General features: G+C 49.6%; 1 protein-coding gene across 5 annotated transcripts in view; it reads right to left on the bottom strand.

The window, feature by feature from the left end:
- Positions 1-20653, bottom strand: part of ZSCAN2 (zinc finger and SCAN domain containing 2) — a 23124-nt gene extending 2471 nt beyond the window's left edge. For 3 of the 5 annotated variants that reach the window (XM_043489542.1, XM_043489541.1, XM_043489543.1), the window contains exons 1-3: positions 20534-20652; positions 18347-18858; positions 284-371 (exon numbers count right to left, since the gene is read on the bottom strand). In XM_043489542.1, the coding sequence (XP_043345477.1) occupies positions 284-371; positions 18347-18752 (494 nt within the window). In that variant the 5' untranslated portion in view covers positions 18753-18858; positions 20534-20652. Of the gene's footprint in view, positions 1-283; positions 372-6728; positions 10563-18346; positions 18863-20533 lie in introns of those variants that run through there. The other 2 variants (XM_043489539.1, XM_043489540.1) reach the window with 2 other exon arrangements.
- Positions 20654-23172: the final 2519 nt, after the last annotated feature.

A 23172-nucleotide genomic window follows, 5' to 3' on the forward strand; every position in this document is an offset into this window, starting at 1 on the left:
CCACACCTTACCTGCTGGGACCAATGATGTCTCACTCATGTAAGGAGCAGTGTCACAGGCTTTGCTGTGGAGTTTTACAAAACCTGCCAACAAGGTGCTTCTTCCCTTTGGAAGTGCCTATTGAGGATCCCACAGATTCCTGTGCTCAGCTTCAGTTATATGCCACACCCTCCCAGGGAAAGGAGCTGTACCCTTTTATCCCACTTCCTATAATCAGAGGAGGTTTCATACCCACCCACGAAGGGTCCCTTCTCCCTCACTCCCTCCCACTGCTGCTGCTTACTGCTCGCTCTTGTGGGAGGCTCCCAGTTCTACTTTGTGGCTGCGATTCATTTGGTCTTCTGATCTGGCTGTGACATCATCACCATGACCTGGAACAGAAACATGGATTCTGTGTTTGCTTCAGATGGATGTTTAGGGAACCCAGTACTGATCCTGAGGATTCCTTCTCTGAATCCCTGTTAAGGACTGGAGAAGGTCAAAATTCTGTAGGCACTAAAAAATCATCCCAAGACATAAAGAAGCAAAGAAGTGGGAGGGCTTCCCTGGTGGTCTGGTGGTTAAGAATTCATGTCAATGAAGGGGACATGGGTTTGATCCCTGGTCTGGGAGGATTCCATATGCCACATAGAAACTAAGCACATGTGCCAAAACTACTGAGCCAGCACTCTAGAGCCCAAGAGCCGCAACTACCGAGCCCCTGTGCCTAGAGCCCACGCTCTGCAAAAAGAGGAAGACTGCACACAGCAACAAAGACCCAGTGCAAACAAAAATAAATGCATTTTTTAAAATCTTAAAAAACAGAGGGGGAGCTCAGTCTTATGCAGATCACTGCAGAGGCAATGAGGAGGGTGGGTGTGGAAGACACCAGAGAGATAATATCTGGAACCCAGACCCACTGCAGTCTGTCCATCCAGCTCTCCTGGGGCTGCTTCTGCTCACTTCAAGGCAAAACTGACAACACAGAGATGGCCAGCAACAAAAAAGCTATTTTGCAACAGGACCCAAAGGTTCAATGAAGTTAGTAAAGCCTGGTGAAGCCCCTTGCTTCAGGCTGGCTCCTGCTGAATGAGAGCTATTCTGCAAAGAGAAAATAGCTTGTGCATGCTCCTGTATCAGAGAGGTGCTCACTCTATTTTAAGCAATTTTCTTATTTAACGGCAGGGACCAACACTCAAGAGTACCCAATATTGTGCATTCTCTGAAGAGTCGGTCTGAAAAGTGGAAGGGACTTCCCCAGTGGTCCAGTGCTAAGATGCCATGCTCCCAATGCAAGAGGCCTGGGGTTCGACCCTTGGTTGGGGAACTAGATCCCACATGCCGCAACTGAGAGTCTGCATGCCGCAACTAAGAGCCAGGACAGCCAAGTTAATTAATTAATTTAAAAATGTTTAAGGAAAAAGAAAAGAAGAGTCAGTCTGAAAATGGAAGGGAAGCTGTAATGAGCAAATTCCACATTGATACCAAGAGAAAAGTCTACACATCATCCATATACTGCTGGCAACCGAAGGTGGCGCTCTCACGTTCCTCTACTTTACTCAGAATTAAGTTCCCGTATCTCACCTGCTGTCTTCCAGGTTCTCTTTGCAAATCTTCCACCAGGGCCACTGCCTCCAGTCTGCTCTCTGGATGCTTCTGTCTAACCCAGATCTGGATCTCCTGGGGAAGGACAGCCAGGAATGGTTCCAGGACTAGCGACTCTAGGAACTGCTCTTTCAACTACCTCTCTGGTCTCAACCACTGATAACCAAGCTTCCAGAGTTGGATGAGGGACTCCCAGAGTCCTGCTGCTTCTCAATAGCAGAAATGCCAAAAGCACTGGCAGGAGGTCTCTGGTCCAGGGACATTTGCTTGAAGGAAAATTTCCTGCTCCCTGTGGGAATCTTCTTCCAGCTTCACTATTCGAAGCCCTTCTTGTACTTAAGGAGTGTGGATTTGTTCGTCCACAGCTACAGCCATTGTTCAGATCAGAGAGAAACCCTGCAGCTCTGCTCTGAACTTCAAACCTCTTCCTTCACTTCAGATAGGAAGAAGCAGAACTTGAAATTCTAGAGCCAGAGACATACATTACAAAGTGAATTCTAGTGAAAACCACAAGGTTAGCCCAGTAAGACTGAGGTGATGAAAATAGTCTTCCTGTTCCTCCCCACACCCCCACCCCTGCCTGTGCCATAGCCTGATGCCCCGTGGAGTCTGGCCTTCTGTCACTGGCTTCCCCTCTGGGGAGGCAGCTCCAGAAGTTTGACAGGAGGGGTCAAGGGCTGGTGATCTGGTTGGAAAGAAGGGGAGTGTGAAGCTGTTTTTGTATAGCAATTTACACCAAGAAAATGCCAGTTATCCACACTGAAGAATGAGAATGGGCGGATGGATAAAATAGGAACGAAAAACTGCCCGCTCTCCCAAGCCACTGGTCTTCAAAGTGTTGCCAAGTATGTGCGGCCCAAGAGCCATATGGGCACCCAAGGTGGCAGCACCTTGGAGAGCAGCGCCTGAATGGAGCCTGCTCTAAGCTTTGGAGGTTCAATAGTTCCAACCCTCAGCTGTCCTTCCCACAGGCTGGGTTCTCAGATTTGGAGGGGTGGGGGGCGCCCTCTGGGGATTCCTCAGTCCCAGCATCATAACTCTCCCAAACAAAGAGAATTACCCTGGTTATTAAGGTTGCAAGATGTGAGAGCAAGGATATGTGATCACAGACTCAAAAGATGTTACAGTTGGAAAGAAAGTTGAGATACTCAGGCTTCCACCCCCTCAAAGCTGAAGCAGTCGTGGCTCAGAGACCGCCGGGACCTTGCCGGGGGACACAAAGCTGGCTGGAGATGGGCAGTCCGGTGACGGCGGACGGGGTGTCTGACCCTCAAGAGCGTGACTTTCACCGGAAAGCTACCCTGCTCCGCGGGCGACCTTCTGGAAGCTCTATGGGGTAAACGCAGGCTCTGCGGACGGAGCTGCCTCGTTGGCTACGGAACCAGAGTCGTCTCCGCCGGGCCTGGTGGACAGCGAGAAGGAGGGCGCCGCCAGCATGAGGGGCGCATCCTCCCCCGGGTTCCGGACCGAAGCTGTCGGACTCCGGGTCTTCGCCTGCCTGGTCATGCCCAGCCCGTGTGAGCGGCTTAGACCTGAGTTGAGACCCGCTCCCGTCCGTCGAGGCCCTGCGACCACCACCGGGGGCCTGACTCCGCGGCACCTTCTCTTTGGCCACACACAGTCCCTACACGACATTCCCACCCCAAGCAAGGACCTCAAGTTACCACTTTCGGACAGCGACTAAACGCCGGAAGTGGAAATGCAAACTTCCGAAGGACTCGGGCTGGCTAAACTACATTTCCCATAGGCCTCCGCCAGCGTCTGCCGACTGACAGCAGCATTAACCAATGATCTTTCGGAGTGGCTTGGGCGCCGTTTATCGATGCGAATCATCGATGACGGGTGGGACTTTCCTACACGGAGATTCGGGGTTGCTGAGCCACAGCTGTAGTCCACGCAAGTTGAGAGGTTGCAGTCCTGCCTCGCTTCTCCCACCCCCGTGGGAATTTGGGGAGGTAGCGGCTTCTCGCCTTACTCCGCCTGGGGGCGGGGGGGATTTACTGAAACAGAGGGACCTTGGCAAAGCATTTCCCTTACAGCTGAAAGCGGGTGTTTATCCCTGTTAATCCCTATTTAATCCTATTATACAGGTGAATAAGCCCTGGCAGCTTGGACCCAGTTCTCAGGGTGGCGCTGAGACCCCAATTCAGATGTTTTGCCATTTAAACAAAGAGCTTTTCTGGCTGCCCACTGTAGTAACGCTTCACTACTATCCTCCCCTTTGCTCCTCTCGCCCCATGGCCCTCATTTCCCCAGTGCACAGTCCTGGGTGATTCAAGATGACTATCATTGACGCTATTCATTTAACAGACCATTGTAGAGCATATACTTTGGGCCAAGAAAAACACTTCCTCCTCTTGAATGCAAACTGGCAGAGGGTGCACTTTCTAAAGTGGAATGGTGAACAACCCAAGGAACTTCAAAGCGATAAGATTAAGTGCTAAATGGAGTAGCTTTCAAAGTAAATGACTGGAAGGAAGTACTAGAGAGCAGCTGGGAGAGCCCAGGAGGAAAGAAAGTGCACCCTCAGGGAAGAGGGTGGGGAAATTATACTTTATACCTTTGTTATTTGTGGCCGCTTTGCATGGCATATGGGATCTTAGTTCCCTGACCAGGGATCGAACCGGTGCTCTCTGCATTGGAAGCATAGAGTCTTAACCACTGAGCCACCAGGGAAGTCCCTCTCAGCATATTTTATCTGATTTGGTTCTGACAACAAATTTTGTGTAGTATGTCTCACTCCCTGTTTAACACATAAAGGGTCTTAAATTCAATGGAAGGTGGGTGAAGATATGATTCCCCCTAGGAGGGACAGCCTGTGGTGGGGTATAGGACAAGAGGGGCTCTATCTGTAGAGCCCTAAATCCAGCTGCAAGTCTGGGTCATGGAGATTTCTTCTAGCCTCTTGGATCTTAAGAACAAGATTTCCAAGAGGCCTAATGTGGAAAACTCAGCCCAGCTCTTTCAGGGTGCACACACACCTAGCTTTCCAACCAGCCTAGCCTAGAAGTTCCACAGAACTGCCTCAGGGACCAGGAAAGAGGGGCAAAGACCCAGCCCAGGAGAGAGCTTTGGTTCCCACCATCCAGTCATTAGAGCATCTCTGCTTTTACCTGTTCTTTTTTTAAATAACCTTAAAAATTAATTTAAATTTTAATCTGGGTCTTCATGGTGGCACTCGGTATTGTGCGGCACTCTAGTTGCTGCACAAGGGCTTCTTGTCTCGGTAGCTGCATGTGTAGGCCTCTAGTTAGGGCTTGCGGGCTTAGATGCCCAAAGGCTGTGGCTCCCTGCTCCCCACTAGGCTCTGAAATCTTCTATCTCAAAATCTGAGCATCACCCATGCAATTCTACTACCACTTCCTCTATGGCCATGTGCTATGTTATCAAGAGGGTGAGAGAAAGCAAAGACTTTAATATCTATCCAGAGATTTGAAATAGCTTCACAAGGTCAGGCAACAGGGAGGTTATAATGGCCCTACATTTGAAAAAAACTCCAGGTCTGTCTTTGAGAGACTATGGGAGGGGGCAAGCCCAGCACATGGGGCCCCCACCCAACTCTCTGGTTATGAGACAGACTTCCCATTAGGGATAAAGAGTTGAGGAGAGTGACCCCCAGTGATGGGCAAGAAAGGGTCAGTTACAACAGTGGATCACCTTGACACTAGGGGAGAAGACTGGAACGAGTAGCCAATATGCCGATTTTAATGTTTCCTTGTTCTTTCCATTTGTTCCTGTGGGATTTCTTTTGGCTTTAATAATGCAGTGGGGGGACTTCTCTGGTGGTCCCGTGGTTAAGACTGTGCTTACAAGGCGGGGGCTCTGGTTCAATCCTTGGTTGGGGAACTAAGATCCCACCTGCCATGTGGCATGGCAAAAAAAAATTTTTTTTTAATGCAGTGGGGTTAATTGACATCAGGAGTAGAGTGGTTAAGCGACAGGTGCTGGGCAAGTTTGGAGAAGGCAATGGCACCCGACTCCAGTACTCCTGGAAAATCCCATGGACGGAGGAGCCTGGTAGGCTGCAGTCCATGGAGTCGCCAAGAGTCAGGACTGAGCGACTTCACTTTCACTTTTCACTTTCACACATTAGAGAAGGAAATGGCAACCCACTCGTGTTCTTGCCTGGAGAATCCCAAGGATGGGGGAGCCTGGTGGGCTGCCGTCTATGGGGTCGCACAGAGTCGGACACAACTGAAGTGACTTAGCAGCAACAGCAGCTGGGCAAGTTACAAACTGAACCTCTCCTCTGGGTCTCCAGATCCTCATCTGTAAAGTGGGGATAACTTACTACCTCACAGGGTGGTTGTCAGGATTCAGACCTGCATATAGAGCTGATTAGCATGCTGCCTGTGCAGAGTAACCTTGCCATAGACTGTGCAACTCTCAGCTATCATGGGTTACTGCAAGCCAGAAGTGCAACTCACAGGGAAGTAGAAGTCCATGGAAAACAAGAGGTCTCATGATGACCTGCCTCAAATTGTAAAATCTCTAATAATAAGAGTGAGGGTGTGTGGTTAGTGGCACAAGTGTGCCCAGAGCCAGGTCAGTCCAGCTCTCATCACTCCACGGGCGCTTGTATTCCCAAATGGCTAAGAATTTTGTAGGGCCTGGTTCCCAAATGGCTCTAAGGGATTGGAAGGAGGAAGTCTTGGGTGACTCCCAGGTTTCCAGGTTGGGTGAGACCTAGTGGATGGCGGTGCTACTCACAAAAAGGAAATTCACCTGTCATCAGCAGGCTGGTCACAGGACATCAAGGGAGGCAGGTGGGGGCGGGAGCTCTGAACTTGCGAGTCTGAGGCTCTAGGAACACTAGAGGTAAGTTGCAGGAAGAAGCCAGTAGAGAGGGACAGACTAGAAATCGAGGGAGAAAACCGCAGAAGAGCAAGGTCCTGAGCTCTGCGTGGGGGTGGAGGCGAGCGGCAGGTGGACAGACAGCACTGTGAAACCAAAAGTGCATCTCCAGGCTGAGCCCTGAGGTGAGGAAGGGGCGAGGTTCAGAGAAGTTTGCTGGTTTGGGGGCGGGACGCTGAGGGAGGCCACACCAGGCAGAGGCAGGTTCGAGGTTCTCAGAGGTGAGCAGAGGCCTGGGGGCTGGCATGGGCCAGAGGGTAGAGGGTGGTCATTGTGGGGCCACACTGAGGGCAAAGCAAATAAGCCATTTATTGTAGGTTTTTAATTGTCCCAAGGCTGTTCTCATGAACTTAGAAACAAACTGGTAACAAAAAACTTGGTCCCTAAATATATGTACCTTGAAGAGGAGATAGTCTGTTACAGAAACACGTCTGGCAGAGGTAGATCTGCCCAGGGGGTGGGGGCTTCTTGATGTTTTTCAGGGGAACAAACTGTGTCCTTCCATCCAACATTCCTGCCACACAGACCCCTCTGCAGACCCCCTTTAGCTGCAAGCAGGACAGGAAGCCAGGGGCTCTCAACCTTTCTAAAAAACCACCATCTGTCATTTTCCCAACCTGGTTCCTGCCTGATTGATTCTGCAATTCTAGCTAATCTCATTTGCTTTTTATTCCCAGGATATTTTGTGTCTCTACCAGGTAGGGAGGAATAAAGAAGGAAATTTACTTAGAAAAGTTTAAAAAGCTTAGTATCCATTGTTTTCTCAAGGTGAGACTTAAAGAGAGCCACCATCTTCTACAACCCAAATTCCAGGGTGTCACCGAGGAAACCCTCTTGGCCCCTTTCCCTTAAAGGCAGGGCAGATCTTGTCTTTTCCCAGACAGATGGGAATCTTTGCTCCAGTGAAGCAGCATGACGATGCGTGACAGAACTTCTTGTTCACAGCCTTTCCCCAGCACCCAGCATGGCGATGGTACACACGCCCTCAGTACACGCTTTCTCAGTAAGTGAAGGAATGCAGTCAGCGATGGGGATCTCACAGCCTAGTGGTTTGGTGTAACAGCTGCTGCTGCCTAGAGCTTCCTGTGTCTTACTTAGTCGATTCTGGATGGAGAGGATACCTCCTGGGGAGACCATCTGGCACAGGAGCCAAAGCTGGGGCTCCAGGCGTCAGCTGACAGGCTGGATGCAGCGCTGGCAAAGGGCAAGTGGAGAGGTGTGTGCGCTGGTCGAACACATGGGACCAGGTTTGCCTTAAAGCTGTGCCCTTTGAAGCAAGTGACCTTTTTCCCTCTAAAGGTCTTGGACCACTTCTGGCCTGAGGCAGGTGGTGAGCAGGTGGATGGAGTGGGGAAGTGAGACGTGGGTTTGCTAACAGTCAAGCTTGGGTTTTTAACACATGTAAAAAGACAGACTTGGGAAAAGAATGGGACTCGACTTTATTAGGCGATTTGGAGCAGCCACCCTGTAAAAACCAAGGTGCGTTCTGAGTGCAGACCCCATGCGTAGGAGAGAAAAGCCTGTTTTTACCATCCTCTTCCCTCCTAAAAAACCCCTTCACCTGCTATCATCCTGTCTTCACTGTTTCACGGCCGAGAACAAAGCCCTGGGAGCGTCTCAAGATTAAGGGAGACACTGTATCTTGATTCAAGCCCAGATCTCTCCAGGCGACAGACGATGTGGCCTCAAAGTGAACACCACCTTAAAAAGAATGCTCTTTGTACACAAATGCTACCAGACGGAATTCTGGATCTGTGTACGTAAGACAGAAACGACGAGCGCACAGGGTGACAATTACGGGGCCGCGGATCTGGCGGGTAAAGATGCGAGGCCACCCTGCATGCAGAGTGCAGGACGATCACTCTGAATGAGAGAAATACCATCCACCAGGGGGAGGCAGCTGGGGGCTTTGATGACACCTCACACTCAAAAACCGAAACCCTGCAAGAGTAAGTGCGTCCCCAACTCCCACAGCCAACTTACCCCAGGACAGTGAGCAGAGACAAGAGTAAACACATCACTTCTCCGTTTATGCCTTCCCTGGCAGGCCCTGGGCAACCTCCTATCAATGGAAAGTTTCCGGGCCAGACACCCCCGTGTTTCCGTGTTCCTGATACTTTCTAGAACTAGGAAAGGACTTTACCTTCATGCGGATGACTCAGAACAGGAGAAGCCCCTCCGCCTTGACCCGAAATCCAAACCCAGGACCCAGGGGCAGGAAGAGCCAGTTCTGCCAAGGCAGGGGGCCTGGGATGCTCGCAGCTTGGGTGAAGGGACCTTAGCCCAACAGTGGCAGCAGAAGGACCAGGTCTGGGGCCTCTCTCTGAAATGAGGGCAACGCTGGCTTCCATTGCACAGAGAACTATCCCTCCTGTTCTATCAAAGGGGAAACTGAGGCACAGAGGATCAGGAGAGACGGAGCCAACCGAGTTGAGAAGTGTCACAAGGAAAAGTACCAAGCTTTCTGAGCTTCCATTCCTAAGCTCGGTTCTCAGGGTCTGACTGTGACTGCCAATGTGACAGGATCCCAGGAGTGAGGGTGAGCAGGGGTTAAGATCCTGGCAACATGCCTTCAGGAGGAATGGCTCCTCTAAAGACACATCCCTGCGTGGGGGCAGGGTGGCTGGTCCCTCTCCAGGCCCCCCCCCCCCCGACCCTCACGCTCCCTCCCTCTCTGCTCTTTCAGTAGAGCTTCTCCTTCAGGTGAGTTCGCTGATGGGTGATGAAGTTGGAACTGTTGCTGAAGCCCTTGCCGCAGTCGGGGCACTTGTAGGGCTTCTCGCCCGTGTGGATCCGCTGGTGGATGATGAGCACCGAGTTCCAGCTGAAGCCCTTGCCGCACTCGGGGCAGCGGTACGGCTTGTCCCCGCGGTGGGCCCTCTGGTGCATGACCAGGATGGAGCCCCGGCTGAAGCTCTTGCCGCACATGAGGCACTTGTAGGGCTTCTCGCCCGTGTGGGTCCGCTGGTGCACCACCAGCTGGGAGCGCTGGCTGAAGCCCTTCCCGCACTCCCCGCACTTGTAGGGCTTCTCACCCGTGTGGATCCGCTGGTGCTTCAGGAGGTTGGAGCTCCAGCTGAAGCTCTCCCCGCACGTCCGGCACTCGTAGGGCTTCTCGCCCGTGTGCGTGCCCTGGTGGGCGATGAGGCTGGAGCTCTGGCTGAAGCTTTTGCCGCACTCCCCACACTTGTAGGGCTTCTCCACCAGGTGGGTCCGGCGGTGCGTGGCCAGGTTGGAGCTGCGGCTGAAGCTCTTGCCGCACTCGCCGCACTGGTAGGGCTTCTCGCCCGTGTGGGTCCTCCGGTGGGTGATGAGGGCCGAGCTCTGGCTGAACCTCTGGCCGCAGTCGGGGCACTTGTAGGGCTTCTCGCCCGTGTGGATCCGCTGGTGCCTGATGAGGTTGGAGTTGTAGCTGAAGCTCTCGCCGCACTCCTTGCACTCGTAGGGCTTCTCGCCCGTGTGGATGCCCTGGTGTGTGTTCAGGCTGGACCGGTTGCCGAAGCTCTTGCCGCACTCGGGGCACGAGTAGGGCTTCTCGCCCGTGTGGGTCCGCTGGTGCGCGATGAGGTTGGGGCTCCGGCTGAAGCTCTTGCCGCACTCGGCGCAGCGGAAGGGCTTCTCGCCCGTGTGGATCCGCTGGTGGGTGATGAGGTTGGCGCTCCGGCTGAAGCTTTTGCCGCAGTCCCGGCACTTGTAGGGCTTCTCCCCGGTGTGCGTGGTCTGGTGCCTGCTGAAGTTGGAGCCGTCACTGAAGCTCTTGCCGCACTCGTCGCATTTGTAGGATTTCTCGCCCGTGTGGGTCCGCTCGTGGGTGATGAGGTGGGACTTCCGGCTGAAGGTTTTCCCGCACTGGGGACACTCGTAGGGCTTCTCGCCCAGGTAGGTGCCCTGGAGGCCGATGAGCTGGCCAGCTTCCCTGCCCGGGGCGGGCACCACCCCGCGGTCCTTCCTGGGGGTGTTTCTCCGGGGCCCCTGGGGGTTGCAGTCTCTCTCCACGTCACTTTCCCAGTCGGACTGCGGGATGCCTTCCCCATCCGGCACGTCTGAGAACATCTCATGGGACTCGACGTCCTCGAACATGTCCTGGCTAGAGCTCTCCCCATTTTCACTCTGGATCTCAAAATCTGAAACAATGAGGGAAAATGTGCAATTTGTACTCAATTTCCTGTAATGATGAGAAAAGAAAATCAAAGGGGAGGGGCTTCCCTGGTGGCTCAGCGGTGAAGAAATCCTCTGCCAATGTGGCAGACACAGGTTCAATCCCGGATCCAGGAAGATGCCACAACTCCAGAGCCCCGAGGGCTGCAACTGCTGGAGCTCTTGAGCTCGAGAGCCTGTGCTCTGCATCAAGAGAAGCCCCTGCAGTGAGAAGCCCACGCACCACCACCAGACAGGAGCCCCCACTCGCGGCAACCAGAGAAAAAGCCTGCACAGCAATGAAGACCCAGCACCGCCAAAATAAACACATAAATAACACATATTACTTACTAGAAGAATTCTGGAATCAGTTTTAAAGGAGGTCAATGCTCAAAAAGGCAGAGAATTCTAAACATGATTCAATTTTTTAAGGTTTTTGGTTTGTTTTTTTTTTTTGACATCTTTATTGAATGTGTTATGATATTGCTTCTATTGTATATTTTGGCCTTTTGCCCTTAATGCATGTGGAATATCTCAGTTCCCAGACCAGGGATCAAACCCGCACCCCACTCATTGGAAGGCGAAGTTGTAACCACTGGGCCACCAGGGAAGTCCTACTATTCAATTTCTGATGGTCTCACAGGCTACAGAATAGCATCTCGATTTAATGGGTATTTCCCTGGTAATCTGTAAAGCTGAACATCTTTTCTTATGGATATAATTCATTTTTATTCATTTCTAAATTGCCAGGTCATTATCTTTTACCTTTTATTCCACTGGGTTGACTTTTTTTATGAATTGTAGATGCTCTTATAGAGCAAGATTTCGACTCTTATCTGCTACACTGCAGGCTTTTTTTCCAAATATTTCCTCCCAGTCTCTGCACTGGCTTTGAACTTTCTTCACAGTATCTTTTTAATATAAAGGACTTTTGTTTGTTTCCATGAGTCCAATCTAGTTTGATGACTTGTTTTAAAATCAAGAAGTCCTACCCCACTGCAAGATTCCAAAAATACTCTACTATAGGTGATTTCAGATGGTTTACAGTATAGATCTGTAACTCATCTGAATTTATTTCAGTGTAAGTTATGAAGCAGAGAGCCACTTTTAGTTTTTTCAAAAGGGTTGGACCACTGTCCAAATACTACTGAATTGCCAAAGGACCCTTATTGGTTAGTAGACAATTACAACTCATCCTAAACCAATGGTTCTTGCATTTTCCTACCCTGACCCAGGCTCTAGGCTCACATAGAATTCAGAGGGCCACGTGTGCGCCCCTGCCCAGCCAGAGGCCTCTGCTTTCTCTCCCATACTAGAAAACGTATCAGAGTAAGTGTGGAGAAATTTGCTGTCAATACGGGGATAAGCGTGCATGTGCTGTAAGTGAACAACGAGATCACTGGTCACAGACTTCGGTGCTTTAGTGTGTGTTAGGCTCACAGTTCTTGTAAGGTCCCTCCCACCTGACTGTGACGTAATGCTGGGTCTCACTCAATACCACGGTCAGAGCCACTGGTTTGAAATGCAGAAGTGGGTCTCTAATTCTGATACAGCTGATGCCCCAGTGGGATTCTCCCCATCAGGGTGCTGCCTTGGTGAGCCTGGTGGGAACCCGATAGCACCTAAGTGGCTTGGACCATTGTTCCCCCTGAACTCTGACTGCTTGAAAGACGAAGTGCTGGTAAAAACAGCAAGGAGCTGTTATCAGTTTAAATGAATGACTGCCAAACAGTTTAGTAAAAACATTACATCTCAAGAGCTCTGTGTTGTATACATTTCAAATATTTAAATGAATTAAAAGTGATGTTGTTCTGAACCTGAGAATCGTGGCTTTAAGAAGACATACCTTTATAACCCTACACTGCTCTCTACTCTTCTTATTGACAAGAGAGCGTATGGGCTCCCTGCTGGCTCAGTGGTAAAAAGTCCACCAACCCAATGTAGGGGACATGGGTTCGATCCCTGGCCAGGGAAAATTCCATGTGCTGCGGGGCAACTTGTGTACCACAACTACTGAGCCCGTGCTCTACAGCCTGGGAGCCACAACTATTGAGCCCACATGCCTAGAGCTCGGGCTCTGCAACAAGAGAAGCCACTGCGATGAGAAGCCCTTGAACCACAACTAGAGGAAACCCACACAGCAACAAGACCCAGCACAGCCCTAAGTAAATAAATAAATAAAATTATAAAAGTGTATTTGTTAATAGCGTAAAAGATGATAATACCCATTGAGTTTTCTAAATATAAACAAAGAATTAATACAGAGCTTCCAAGAGTGAAAACCTAAGAGCAGGTGCTCTCGGGGTTTCCCTGGTGGCCCAGTGGCTAAGACTCCGCGCTCCCAATGCAGGGGGCCTGGGTTCAATCCCTCGTCAGGGTACTAGATCCCACATGCCACAACTAAGAGTTTTCATGCAACTAAAGATCCTGTGTGCTGCAACCGAAACCAGGTACAGTCAAATAAATACCTAAATATTAAAAAAAAAAAAAAAGCATAGGTCCTCTCTGGCTGAACTAAGCTGCCTGGCCTGACTTGCCTCCTGGCCTGAGAATTCTCCCAGTTCTTACCCAGTCTCCCTTTTGAGATTTTGGAATATCCTGGGCTATGTTCTGCTAACTTTGGGCTTGATGCCATTATGTTTTAAAACACAAGTTTAGCTTGGCTTTCTCAAGGGAAAGGCAGATAAGCCTGGAATGATGAAGCTATCCATCTGCCTCCTTTATTGACCCAGCAGTTCTTTCTCCACACAGGAAAGATTCATTTTTCTCACTCTGACAGTAATGAGTCTCCACTATGTGTAGGGCACTGTACTGGGTACTGTTTTTAAAAAAAAAAAAGGAAAAGAAAACAGGTTCCTTGACTTTGGGGATTTTATAGGCTCCTAGAAGAAATAAGATGAGGACTGATACAAACAGAAAACAAGAGATTTCCCTGATGGTTTAGTGGTTAAGACTTCACCCTCCAATGAAGGGGGTGTGGGTTCCATCCCTGGTCAAGGAACTAAGATCCCATGTGCCTTGCGGCCAAAAATTCAAAACATGAAACAGAAATAATATTGTAACAAGTTCCATAAAGACTTTAAAAATGATCGACATAAAAAAAAAATCCTAAAACAATATATGATACAAAGCCAAAAGAGAAGAATCTGAATGTTCTAGGGGCGATGACTTCAAGCAGAGGTGACAGAGATGCTCTCAGGTGGTGGATCTAGGGACGGGGAAGAGAGGCCGGAAGTAAGGATGGCTTTATGGAGCAGGTGTCCAAAGCTGTGTACTCAGAGGATGACCATCACACAGGGATGGAATAAGGTCATTCCAAGTCACAATTCAGCAGCGCAGGTGAAAGCTAGCAAGCACAGGCTATGTCCAAGGAACAGCAGGATCTGAATGGAGCGAGGGCTGTGGGGAGGGGATCAGGGGAGGACCACCCAGGGGCCACCTGGGCCAGGCCACACAGGGCCATGAGTGCGAGCAGAACAAAGAGGTCGTGCTTGATCTGGAGACACTGGGGGACTAGAGAGGATGTGTAGCAGAAGTGTCCCATCGCTCAGGTAGGACTGCAGCAGCTGCCATGCAGGTGGAAGAGGCTGAAGGCACGGTCCCTCTGGAGGCTCCTGCCAGAGTCTGGTGAAATAGCAAGAGCCTGAATGAGGCTGGGAATGGAGTTCACGGCAACCCACTCCAGTATTCTTGCCTGGAGAATTCCATGGACAGAGGGGTCTGGAGGGCTATGGTCCATGGGGTCGCAGAGTTGGACGCAACTCAGCAACTGAACATGCATGCGTGGAGATCAAAAATGTCCTTGGGAAACGCAAAGAGAGATGAGCTTTAGCTCATAAACTACTAACATAAGGGACTTCCCTGGTAGCCCAGTAGTTAAGAACCTGCCTTGCAACACAGGGAACTCAGATTCAAGCCCTGGTTGGGGACCTAGGATCCCACATGCAGGGGGGCAACTAAGCCAGAGAGCCATAACTACTGAGCCCGAGTGCTCTGGAGCCCACGTGCCACAATTAGAAAGTCTGCCCACCGCAAGGAAGATCCCATGTGCTGCAACTAAGACCCAATGCAGCCAAATTAATTAATTAGTTAAAAAAAAGAAAACATCTGTTTGTGAGTCAGGTAGCAGGTCCTCACCAGATCTGATGGCACTTGGAACTTGGACTTAAGAGCCTTCAGAACTGTGGGAAATAAATTCCAAAACTATTAACACAGGTCCAGTCTCAACCGAAATGCAAGATATTTGATCTGAGAACAGCCAGAGGTGCCTGCTAGTCAAATATTAAACAACATGGTCTAACCAGGTCTTAAAAACGTGCTGGGTAAAACATGTGACCAAAGGTTCCGGGCTGGACAAAGAGACTAGAGGTCAAGTGGTCTTATCCTGAGGACGTGCTTGACAAGGGATGGAGATCACTGCAGAGGTTCCTCTGAGCAATCACCAGGCAGGTCAGGAACACATGTTGAAGAAACAAAAACCAATGAAGATGACCTCAGAGGCAGAAATTAGAGCACTGACAAGCTGCTCAGTCTGGACATTCTCCATCTGGGGCGTCCCATGAAAGATGAAACAAAGCCAGGTGGGGAAGGCGGTCACTGTGGGGGCCAGTCATTGCGTCAGAGACACCTGGTGACCCCCTGCTCTGTGACTCCAACTCACAATAACCCAGGGGCTTCTCCTCAGCCCTTCAGCCCTCTGGCCTCTCTTTAGCGTCTGACTCAAGAGCCTGACATTCATCACAGACTTGTTACATCTGTCAGTAAAGTAAACAAGGTTTTTAAAAAGGATGAGAGGCTTTTGCTTTTTTTAAGCAGGAAGAGTAAAATTTAAAAAGTTATTTTTCAGGGTCAAAGACCATCTGGGACTTTGCTTCAAATAAAACCTGGGGTAGGGACTTCCCTGGTGGTCCACTGGCTAAGACTCCATGGCTTCCCAGTGAAGGGGGCCCAGGTTCTGTCCCTCGTCAGGGAACTAGATCTCGCGCGCCCCAAGTAAGAGTCTGCAAGCCACTTCTAAGAGCCAGTGCAGCCAAATAAATGAATAAATAAAAATAAATATAAAAAAAACAACCCTGAGATCCCCCCAAACACATGTGGAAGCAAACAGACTAGAGTTTGAATCCTGGTTCCACCACGAACCAGCTCTCAAAGAGCTGGACTTTGCTGAATGTCCATGTCCTCATCTGTTAAATGGTCCCACACACTTCACGGGATTATTAGTGATGGAGGTGTAAGGTGCTCAGTGCAGGCCTGGGCTCACAGTGGAACCTCCATGACCACCCTCTTCTCCAAAGCACAGCTTTATTCACACCTCCCAAGTCTCTGGGCATTGTTACAACTTCGCCCCCAAACCATCTTCCCTTCCCAGTCTTTCGAATCCTCCAGACTAGATGCCTCTGAATTAGTCACCTTTGTCTTTAAAAAAATTTTTTTTTGGTCATGTCTCACAGCATGTAGGAGAAGGAAATGGCAACTCAATCCAGTATTCTTGTCTGGAGAATTCCATGGACAGAGGAGCCTGGTGGGCTCCAGTCCATGAGGTCTCAAAGAGTCAGACATGACTGAGCAACTATCACTCACTCACGGCATGTAAGATCTAGTTCCCTGACCAGGGATTGAACCTGTGGCCCCTGCATTTAAAGCAAAGAGACTCAAACAATGGACCACCATGGAAGTCCCTAATCACCTACTGACCCTACAGATGAGTCACCTACAGTCCTCATCTGTAGTCCCTCTTTCCAATACCCTACCAAGAACTAGGACTTTGCATATCATTTGTGATGAAATGATTAAGAACATGAGTCACACCCTCAGACCCCTGAGCCGGCATTCTTGTTCAGCCTCATACTGGGGGCATGATCTTAATGGAGTCACTTATCTTCCCCAGTGATGATAATCCTGCCAATCTCTCAAGCTGGTGACATCTATGTGAGTTTTGCATATACGATGCTAGGCACACTGCTTGGCCCATAAAGAGGATCCATCAGTGCTGACTGGTGTTACCACGAGTTCTCACATGTCCCATCTCCTCCCCTTCCCTTGCTGTCCCCACCCTATCACTGCACACCCAGCATCCAGGCGGCTTCCCAGCTGCTCACCCACCTCCAGGATAAAACCTGCATCCTGTCGTTGAGCTCAGCTTCCTTCCCTGCCCCTGGGGCCCTTGTTACAACCTGCTGAGGCCAAAGCCTCACCCACCCTTCCCCCAAACCCTACTTCCCACCACTTCCTAAAACCACACTTTCCACTCCAATCCGCCAGTCTTCCTTATGGTCGGTCACCCAAATGGTCACCCGAATGATCCCACGCGGGTCCACTCTTCCAGGCCTCTGCTTAGCACAGCTCCTGGAATGCCACAACCTCCCCCTCCCTCCACACCTTTCCAAACCCCCCACCAGCTCAACCCCTGCTCAAGGGTCCATCATTCACGAAGCCTTCGCTGACCTTGCCTCTCCTCTCCCCTCCAACCCCTCTCTCTGAACCTCTGCAGCTCTCAGCAGAACAAAGGTCGCCGCGTTTCCCACGGTCCGGAAACAGTCCTAGGGATACAGGTGGTTGCTGTTGTTCAGTTGCTAAGTCATGTCTGACTCTTGCAACCCCCGAGACTGTAGCCCACCAGGCTCCTCTGTCCATGGGACTTCCTAGGCAAGAATACTGGAACAGGTTGCCACTTCCTTCTTCAGGAGATCTTCCCGACCCAGGGATCATGTCTCCTGCATTGGCAGGCAGATTTTTTACCACTGAGCACCCAGGAAGCCCAGGGGCACAGGCAGATCTGCAGTAAACATTTGGTAATCAAGGCAGCCCAGTTTACAGCTGAAGACCAGAAAGGAGGCAGGGTGGTTGAATGGCATGCATGGGTCCCACAATGTCATAATAAAACTAGAGACAAATATATTAAGTTGCAAAAGCTCCAGTTTGGAATTACTCTTTTAAGAGCCCAAGATGACTTTATACCAGAGACTAAGTCCCTAGTTATTAGCTGGCTTACTCGTCATTTATCATGATTTCATAAAAAAATACTCACTTTAAAAAAATAGGATTTGGTTTCCCTAATTGCTGGAACTTAAACTATCTGGATGTGTATTGCACAACCAGGTGAAAGTGCCAAGAGGTGGTCTGTAGGGTCTTCAGTCCCTTCCTCATCACCTCCATCAGCTTCCCAACCATTCCAACTACAACGCAAATAACAACTGTGCTAACTATGTAAATGGAGCTCCAATGGTAGTCCTGGGCTTCCCTGGTGGCTCAGTGGTAAAGAATCCCCCTGCCCATGCAGAGGATATGGGTTTGATCCCTGACTGGGAACATTCCACATGCTACAGAGCAACTAAGTCCATGTGCCACAACTACCAAAGCTCTTGTGCCCTAGAGCCCGTGCTCTGCAACAAGAGAAGCCACCGCAATGAGAAGCCCGTGCACCACAATGAGAGAGAAGCCCCCGCTCGCTGCAACTACAGAAAAGCCTGAGCAGCAATGAAGACCTAGAATAGCCAAATAGAAAAAAAAAAAAAAGTCCTCTAAGCCCTAAAAATTACTCTTATTACTTAAAAGAGTAATATCTTATGCTGAGATTCTGGAACTGTCACTGCAAACAACCAGGGCATTTGGGGTGACAGCGTGCTGATCGCTTGCAGACCGACTGGAGGGCAGGGGCTGACAGGGACTCAGTCCTGGATGCCGCCTTTTCCTCCTCTGCAAACACCACACCCCTCCATTTTGGGGTCGGCGGGGAGCTCCCACCCTCTCCCAGTGAGGCTCTCCATCTCACCACTGTCCCGAAGGGTCTGGGTCAAGTCCTCCACCAGAGCCACTGCCTCCTCGCCACTCTCGGGCCGATGCTCCTGCAGCCAGGCCTGAATTTCCCGGGGCAGCACGGTCAGCATTTGCTCCTTGGTGTGCATCTCTGGCCTCAGCCAGCGCCGGCAGAGCTCTCGAAGGCGGCTGAGTGCCCCCTGCGGCCCTCCGGCCACGTCCTCGTGGGGGCTGCCCTTGCCAGCACCCTGGGGAAAGGGCTCGGGCTCAGGGCCGTCTTCCTGCAGCACAGCTTCCTGTACCCAGGAGTCGTCCTCCAGGATCATGGTGGCCACCTCCTCCTCCTGGTCGTCTTCCTCCCGAGGGAGGCGGACTACGGGGCTCTGCGGAGCAGTTACTCTCGGCCCCTCTGAGGCCATCATCCACGTCCTTGAGTTGGAATCACTCAGGCTTTTGATCTTGACCTTCAGTCTTCTCCAGGCAGGCTCCCTGAGAAGACAGCACCCTTCTCCAGTTTCAACAAGTGGTCTGGCTAAGAATGAGAGAGAGAACTAGGATCAATAAGTAAAAGCTCCTAAAAGCTCCTAACTCACAACAGCCCAGGTCAGGCCACCAAGTGATTCTTACATCCGCAAATCAGAAGTTTCCTGTTCCTCTTAAAGGAAAAATGGCTTATTCCTGAAAGCATCTCTGTGGCAAGAGAAGAAGAATCACGAGCACAAAATACAGTGCTTTTCTTCCCAAAAGACCAAAGCATGAGTATGAGAAAATTCAAAGCCCTCGCAAGAACCCAGGACAGAGCTATCCTGCTCTAAGTCAGTTCAGACTTGCTGCAGAGTCAGTGACCTTGACCTAACATACAACTCAGTCATATAACCTCACGGACTACCTAATAAACAGATAAGAACACCCATCCTACTAATCTGAAAGGAATGTCTTAAGAATTTACAAAGGATCAGATGTCAAGGCACTCTAAGCCTCAGTGAAAGGAAGGAAATATCTCAACTGCATTATTATATTTTAAAACATGATGTTTTAAAATGTTCATATTCTTAGATCCAGCCTTGGCCCCTCAGGAATTTATTTTTTAAAATAACCATCTTTGCAAAGAGAAATTTACTAAATATTTGCAAGGACACACAACATTGTTTCTAATTGCAAAAAAAATTGATACCTTAAAATCCAGCAGCAGGAGAATGGCTAATTATGGCACATCCATATAGTAAAATGTACTAAAAACTACGCTGATGATGTAATAATGGCTACTTATGGGGGGGGGGGTGGAGGGTTGGGGATATGGGGATATTACTGAGAAGGGGCTCAAAGGAGCTGGACATGTTTTATGTCTTGATTTGGCAATGGTTGCATAAGAGCATACATATGAAATTTAAGATTTGTGTGCTCTGATGTATGTATTTTTAAATATTTTAAAAATTATGCTGACAATAATTATTAATCATTGGTGATTTAAGATAATCCTCATAATATGAAAACTAATGAATAAAAACAAAACCAGCAAGATAGGAAAAACCACAGATACAGTATGACCCCAATTCCTTTTAAAAATGAACACATACACAAGGAAAAAAAAAACCTGGAGAGAAATTCTACAAGAATGTTGAGAGCAGTTATTTAAAACAAAGATTAAAAGGCAATGAAGTTATTTTTAAAAATCATCACTACAGCATAAAGACTCAGAAACACTCCCGGGAAAACTTTTTAAAAAGAAGAAAAAAGAAAAGCCGGTGGAAACACTAAAGCTCTCAAACTGTATTCACCAAATGGCTAGAAGAAACAGTTATAACACAATTCTTAACTTGGGGGTGAGGAGCAGGAAAACCGTTCCCAGACAATTTAAGCGTTGTCCCACCTGGGGCCAGACACGCCCCCTCTGAAGCTCAGTTTCCCCATCTTTAAAATGAGCTGCGCGGGACGTTGTCCACTGTGCCTTTCAGTCTAAAGCCTGCGCCCCTGGCTGGATGTACAAGGAGCTCGCCGCTAGGGAGAAGAGTTCATTCAGGTCGGCTCCCAGAGCCCGACGGGGCGGCTAAACTCGGACAGCCGGGGGCCCGCAGGACACGGACACGGCCCCCGACGCCCCTCCCCCAGCAGGGCTGCCCGTACTGGCTCCAGGCCCGTTATCCCCTGGCCTCGGGCCGCTCCCCGGGCCAGCGCGGCTCCAGCTCTGTGTCCCCGGGCTCACCTCTCCAGAGACCGGATGCCGCTTCCTCGGTAGCTCCACGCGCTAAAGCGCCCCCGGGCACGGTCCGGCCCCTCCGGAGTCGCAGCGGCTCAAGCCCGAGGGGCACCGAGAACAATGGACGGGAGAGGCCCGCCCCCCAGCCGCGCTCATTGGCCACCAAGAACGGTCCCAGGAAACTCTGCTTTCCCATTGGTGAATACGGACCCAGCCTGGCGGCGGGAGCGAGGCTGGGCCGAAGGCATTGTGGGAGATGTAGTCCCCACTAGCCGACTGCGACCTCGGGCCAGGGAGCAGAGTTTGGGGATTTGATAACCTGCGCAGTGCGGAAGGAACCGAGGCGGGAAAATCCACCGACTGGCAGTCAGGGCCCCAGAGCTGTGACCCGGGACAGATCACTCCACTTCTTTGTGTCCTCCAAATAGTGGTCTATAAAAAGGGAAAGTTGGATGGAGGCTCCCTTTCAGCTGTAAACTGTGTGGCAGATAATTTTGTTAGGCCCTTCGACAGCCCAAAGCAGCCCCTGAGTAGGAAAAGAAGCCGCATGGAGAAGTCCCTTCCCGCCCAGCCCGGCGGCCCTCCCACAGCCTGCCCACCCGCTCGCACCTGGCTTCTGGACACCACTTTGTTTACGCACGTGGTGTTCCTGGGTCAGGAGGAGAGCTTTGTCCCGCCTCTTCTGTCGCGGACCTCCCATTCTTTCCTCCGTTTCCTCCTGTAAGGAACCTGCCTCATCATACCGCCCTAGTCGGAGTCTCCGCCCCCAGCACACCTGCTCCATGTCTCCCTGGTATTAATAGTTATCCCAGCCTTACTTATTGTCAATCTCGGCACTGGGGGGGAGCTGAGAGTGACAGATTGGCCTCTCTTGTGGGGTTTCAGTGGCTGGCACTGTCCACTAAAAAATTAGTCGCAACCTGAAAATAGAGAATGTTTTGTTCAGTTGGGAATGTTCAGGACTCCAAGCCCGGGAGACAATATCTCAGCCCTAAGAAATAGCTCCCAGGAGGCGGGAGAGGGAGTCAGGCTATATACAAGTTTGTAAGGAAGGGAGCAGGAAGTCTGTACATCAAAGATTATTGTTCAGTAAGAAAAACCAGATATCAAGTTAAGGAATTTAGTGCTTTTCTGTGTATCGGAAGGTGCAAGAATTTGGGATATTGAAGTAATTTCTTTCATATGCATCTCAGCTATTTGGGGCCAGCATCCTGCATTTTCCTTTAGGGCTCACCAGCTGATATTGGAGCGCTGGCTGCAGTCCATGGGGTCAAGAATTGGACACGACAGAGCGACTAAGCACAGCACAGTCACTGATGACTATGACATCCTTTCCTCATGTAGGGAGTGGTGCTGCTTATTGGCATAGCTCAGAAATTCACATCTGGAGAGAGAGAATCGCAGATAGCTATAACACTTCTTGCCCACTGATATGGCGGGAAATATTTCATTTCACAGTGCTCTTAAAGAAATGCCTGTCGTTATCAATGTATGACAGCAGGTGGGTAACTGCCTGGAAATTCAAGGGGGAAATACAAGGCCAGAGAGAAAGACACTCCTAACATTATTGACTAGGTGATTTTTGCAGAAACTAACACCGATTTGTTATGTTAGTGAATATTGAATTGTCTCTGATCAATAATGTTTGGGTAACAAAAGAGGTATTAATCCATCTAGTCAATAATTAATGGCCTGTGATAGAACAATGGTATATTTTTGTACAAGGCAATTATTGGGAGCATGTGCAATCAAATGACCACATTTGTTTTAATTTTTATTTAAATTTCATTTTCATGAAAATTTACTTTTCATTTCATGAATGTTTGAAAAATGTTTCATGATTATTGGTGATTTTAATCTCATTTTCTATGAACTGATTTTTCATATCTTCTTCCCATTTTTAAAGTTGAATTTACTTGTAAAAGCTCTTTGGGCTTCCCAAGTGGATCTAGTGTTAAAGAACCTGCCTTTCAATGCAGGAGAGATAAGAGACTCTGATCCCTGGATGGAAAAAGCTCTTAGCTAAGAAAATGATTCCTTTGTTTGTCACAGAAGTCTCTGCTGTTTTTCTCATTATGCTGTTGATTTTTGCTGTGTTTTTTTTTTTATAGAAATTTGACATGTTTATGCTGTCAAGTTTATCATTCTTGTCTTTTTATAGCTTCTGAGTTTTATGTCACTCTTGGAAAGTTCTCTGCACCACTCCAAAGATTATTTGAATTTCACCCATTTTTCACTAATTAACCTCTTTAAGTATAAAGATGCAGAGAGAGGTTCAGTTATTAAATGCTCTGTCCCTGGTAGGGTAGCATCTTAAGTTATTAGTCCAAAGTGACCTCATGCAAACAGCGCCACTCCAGGCTGGCCTGAGAAATCTGCACTAAGTACCTGCAGGCATGATTCCCAGCCGCCACCTCTGCAGTGGTCAGAACTCTTAAAAAAGCAAGATCTCCAAAATGACTGAGGATGATAATTCTGCACTTGATATTGTACTCACAAAGCCTGTATCTCCACTTTTTCACCTCCACGAGGAATGGAAATTTACACAAAAGGGAAGATATTTGTTTGGCTGGGGCAGGGGTTTGGGGAGGTGGGATACAGCTGAAACTTCCCAGGAGCCTAAGGATTCATTTCCCTCTACTTCT

The sequence above is a fragment of the Cervus canadensis genome, chromosome 17 (genome assembly GCF_019320065.1).
Source record: "Cervus canadensis isolate Bull #8, Minnesota chromosome 17, ASM1932006v1, whole genome shotgun sequence".
Taxonomy (NCBI): Eukaryota; Metazoa; Chordata; class Mammalia; order Artiodactyla; family Cervidae; genus Cervus; species Cervus canadensis.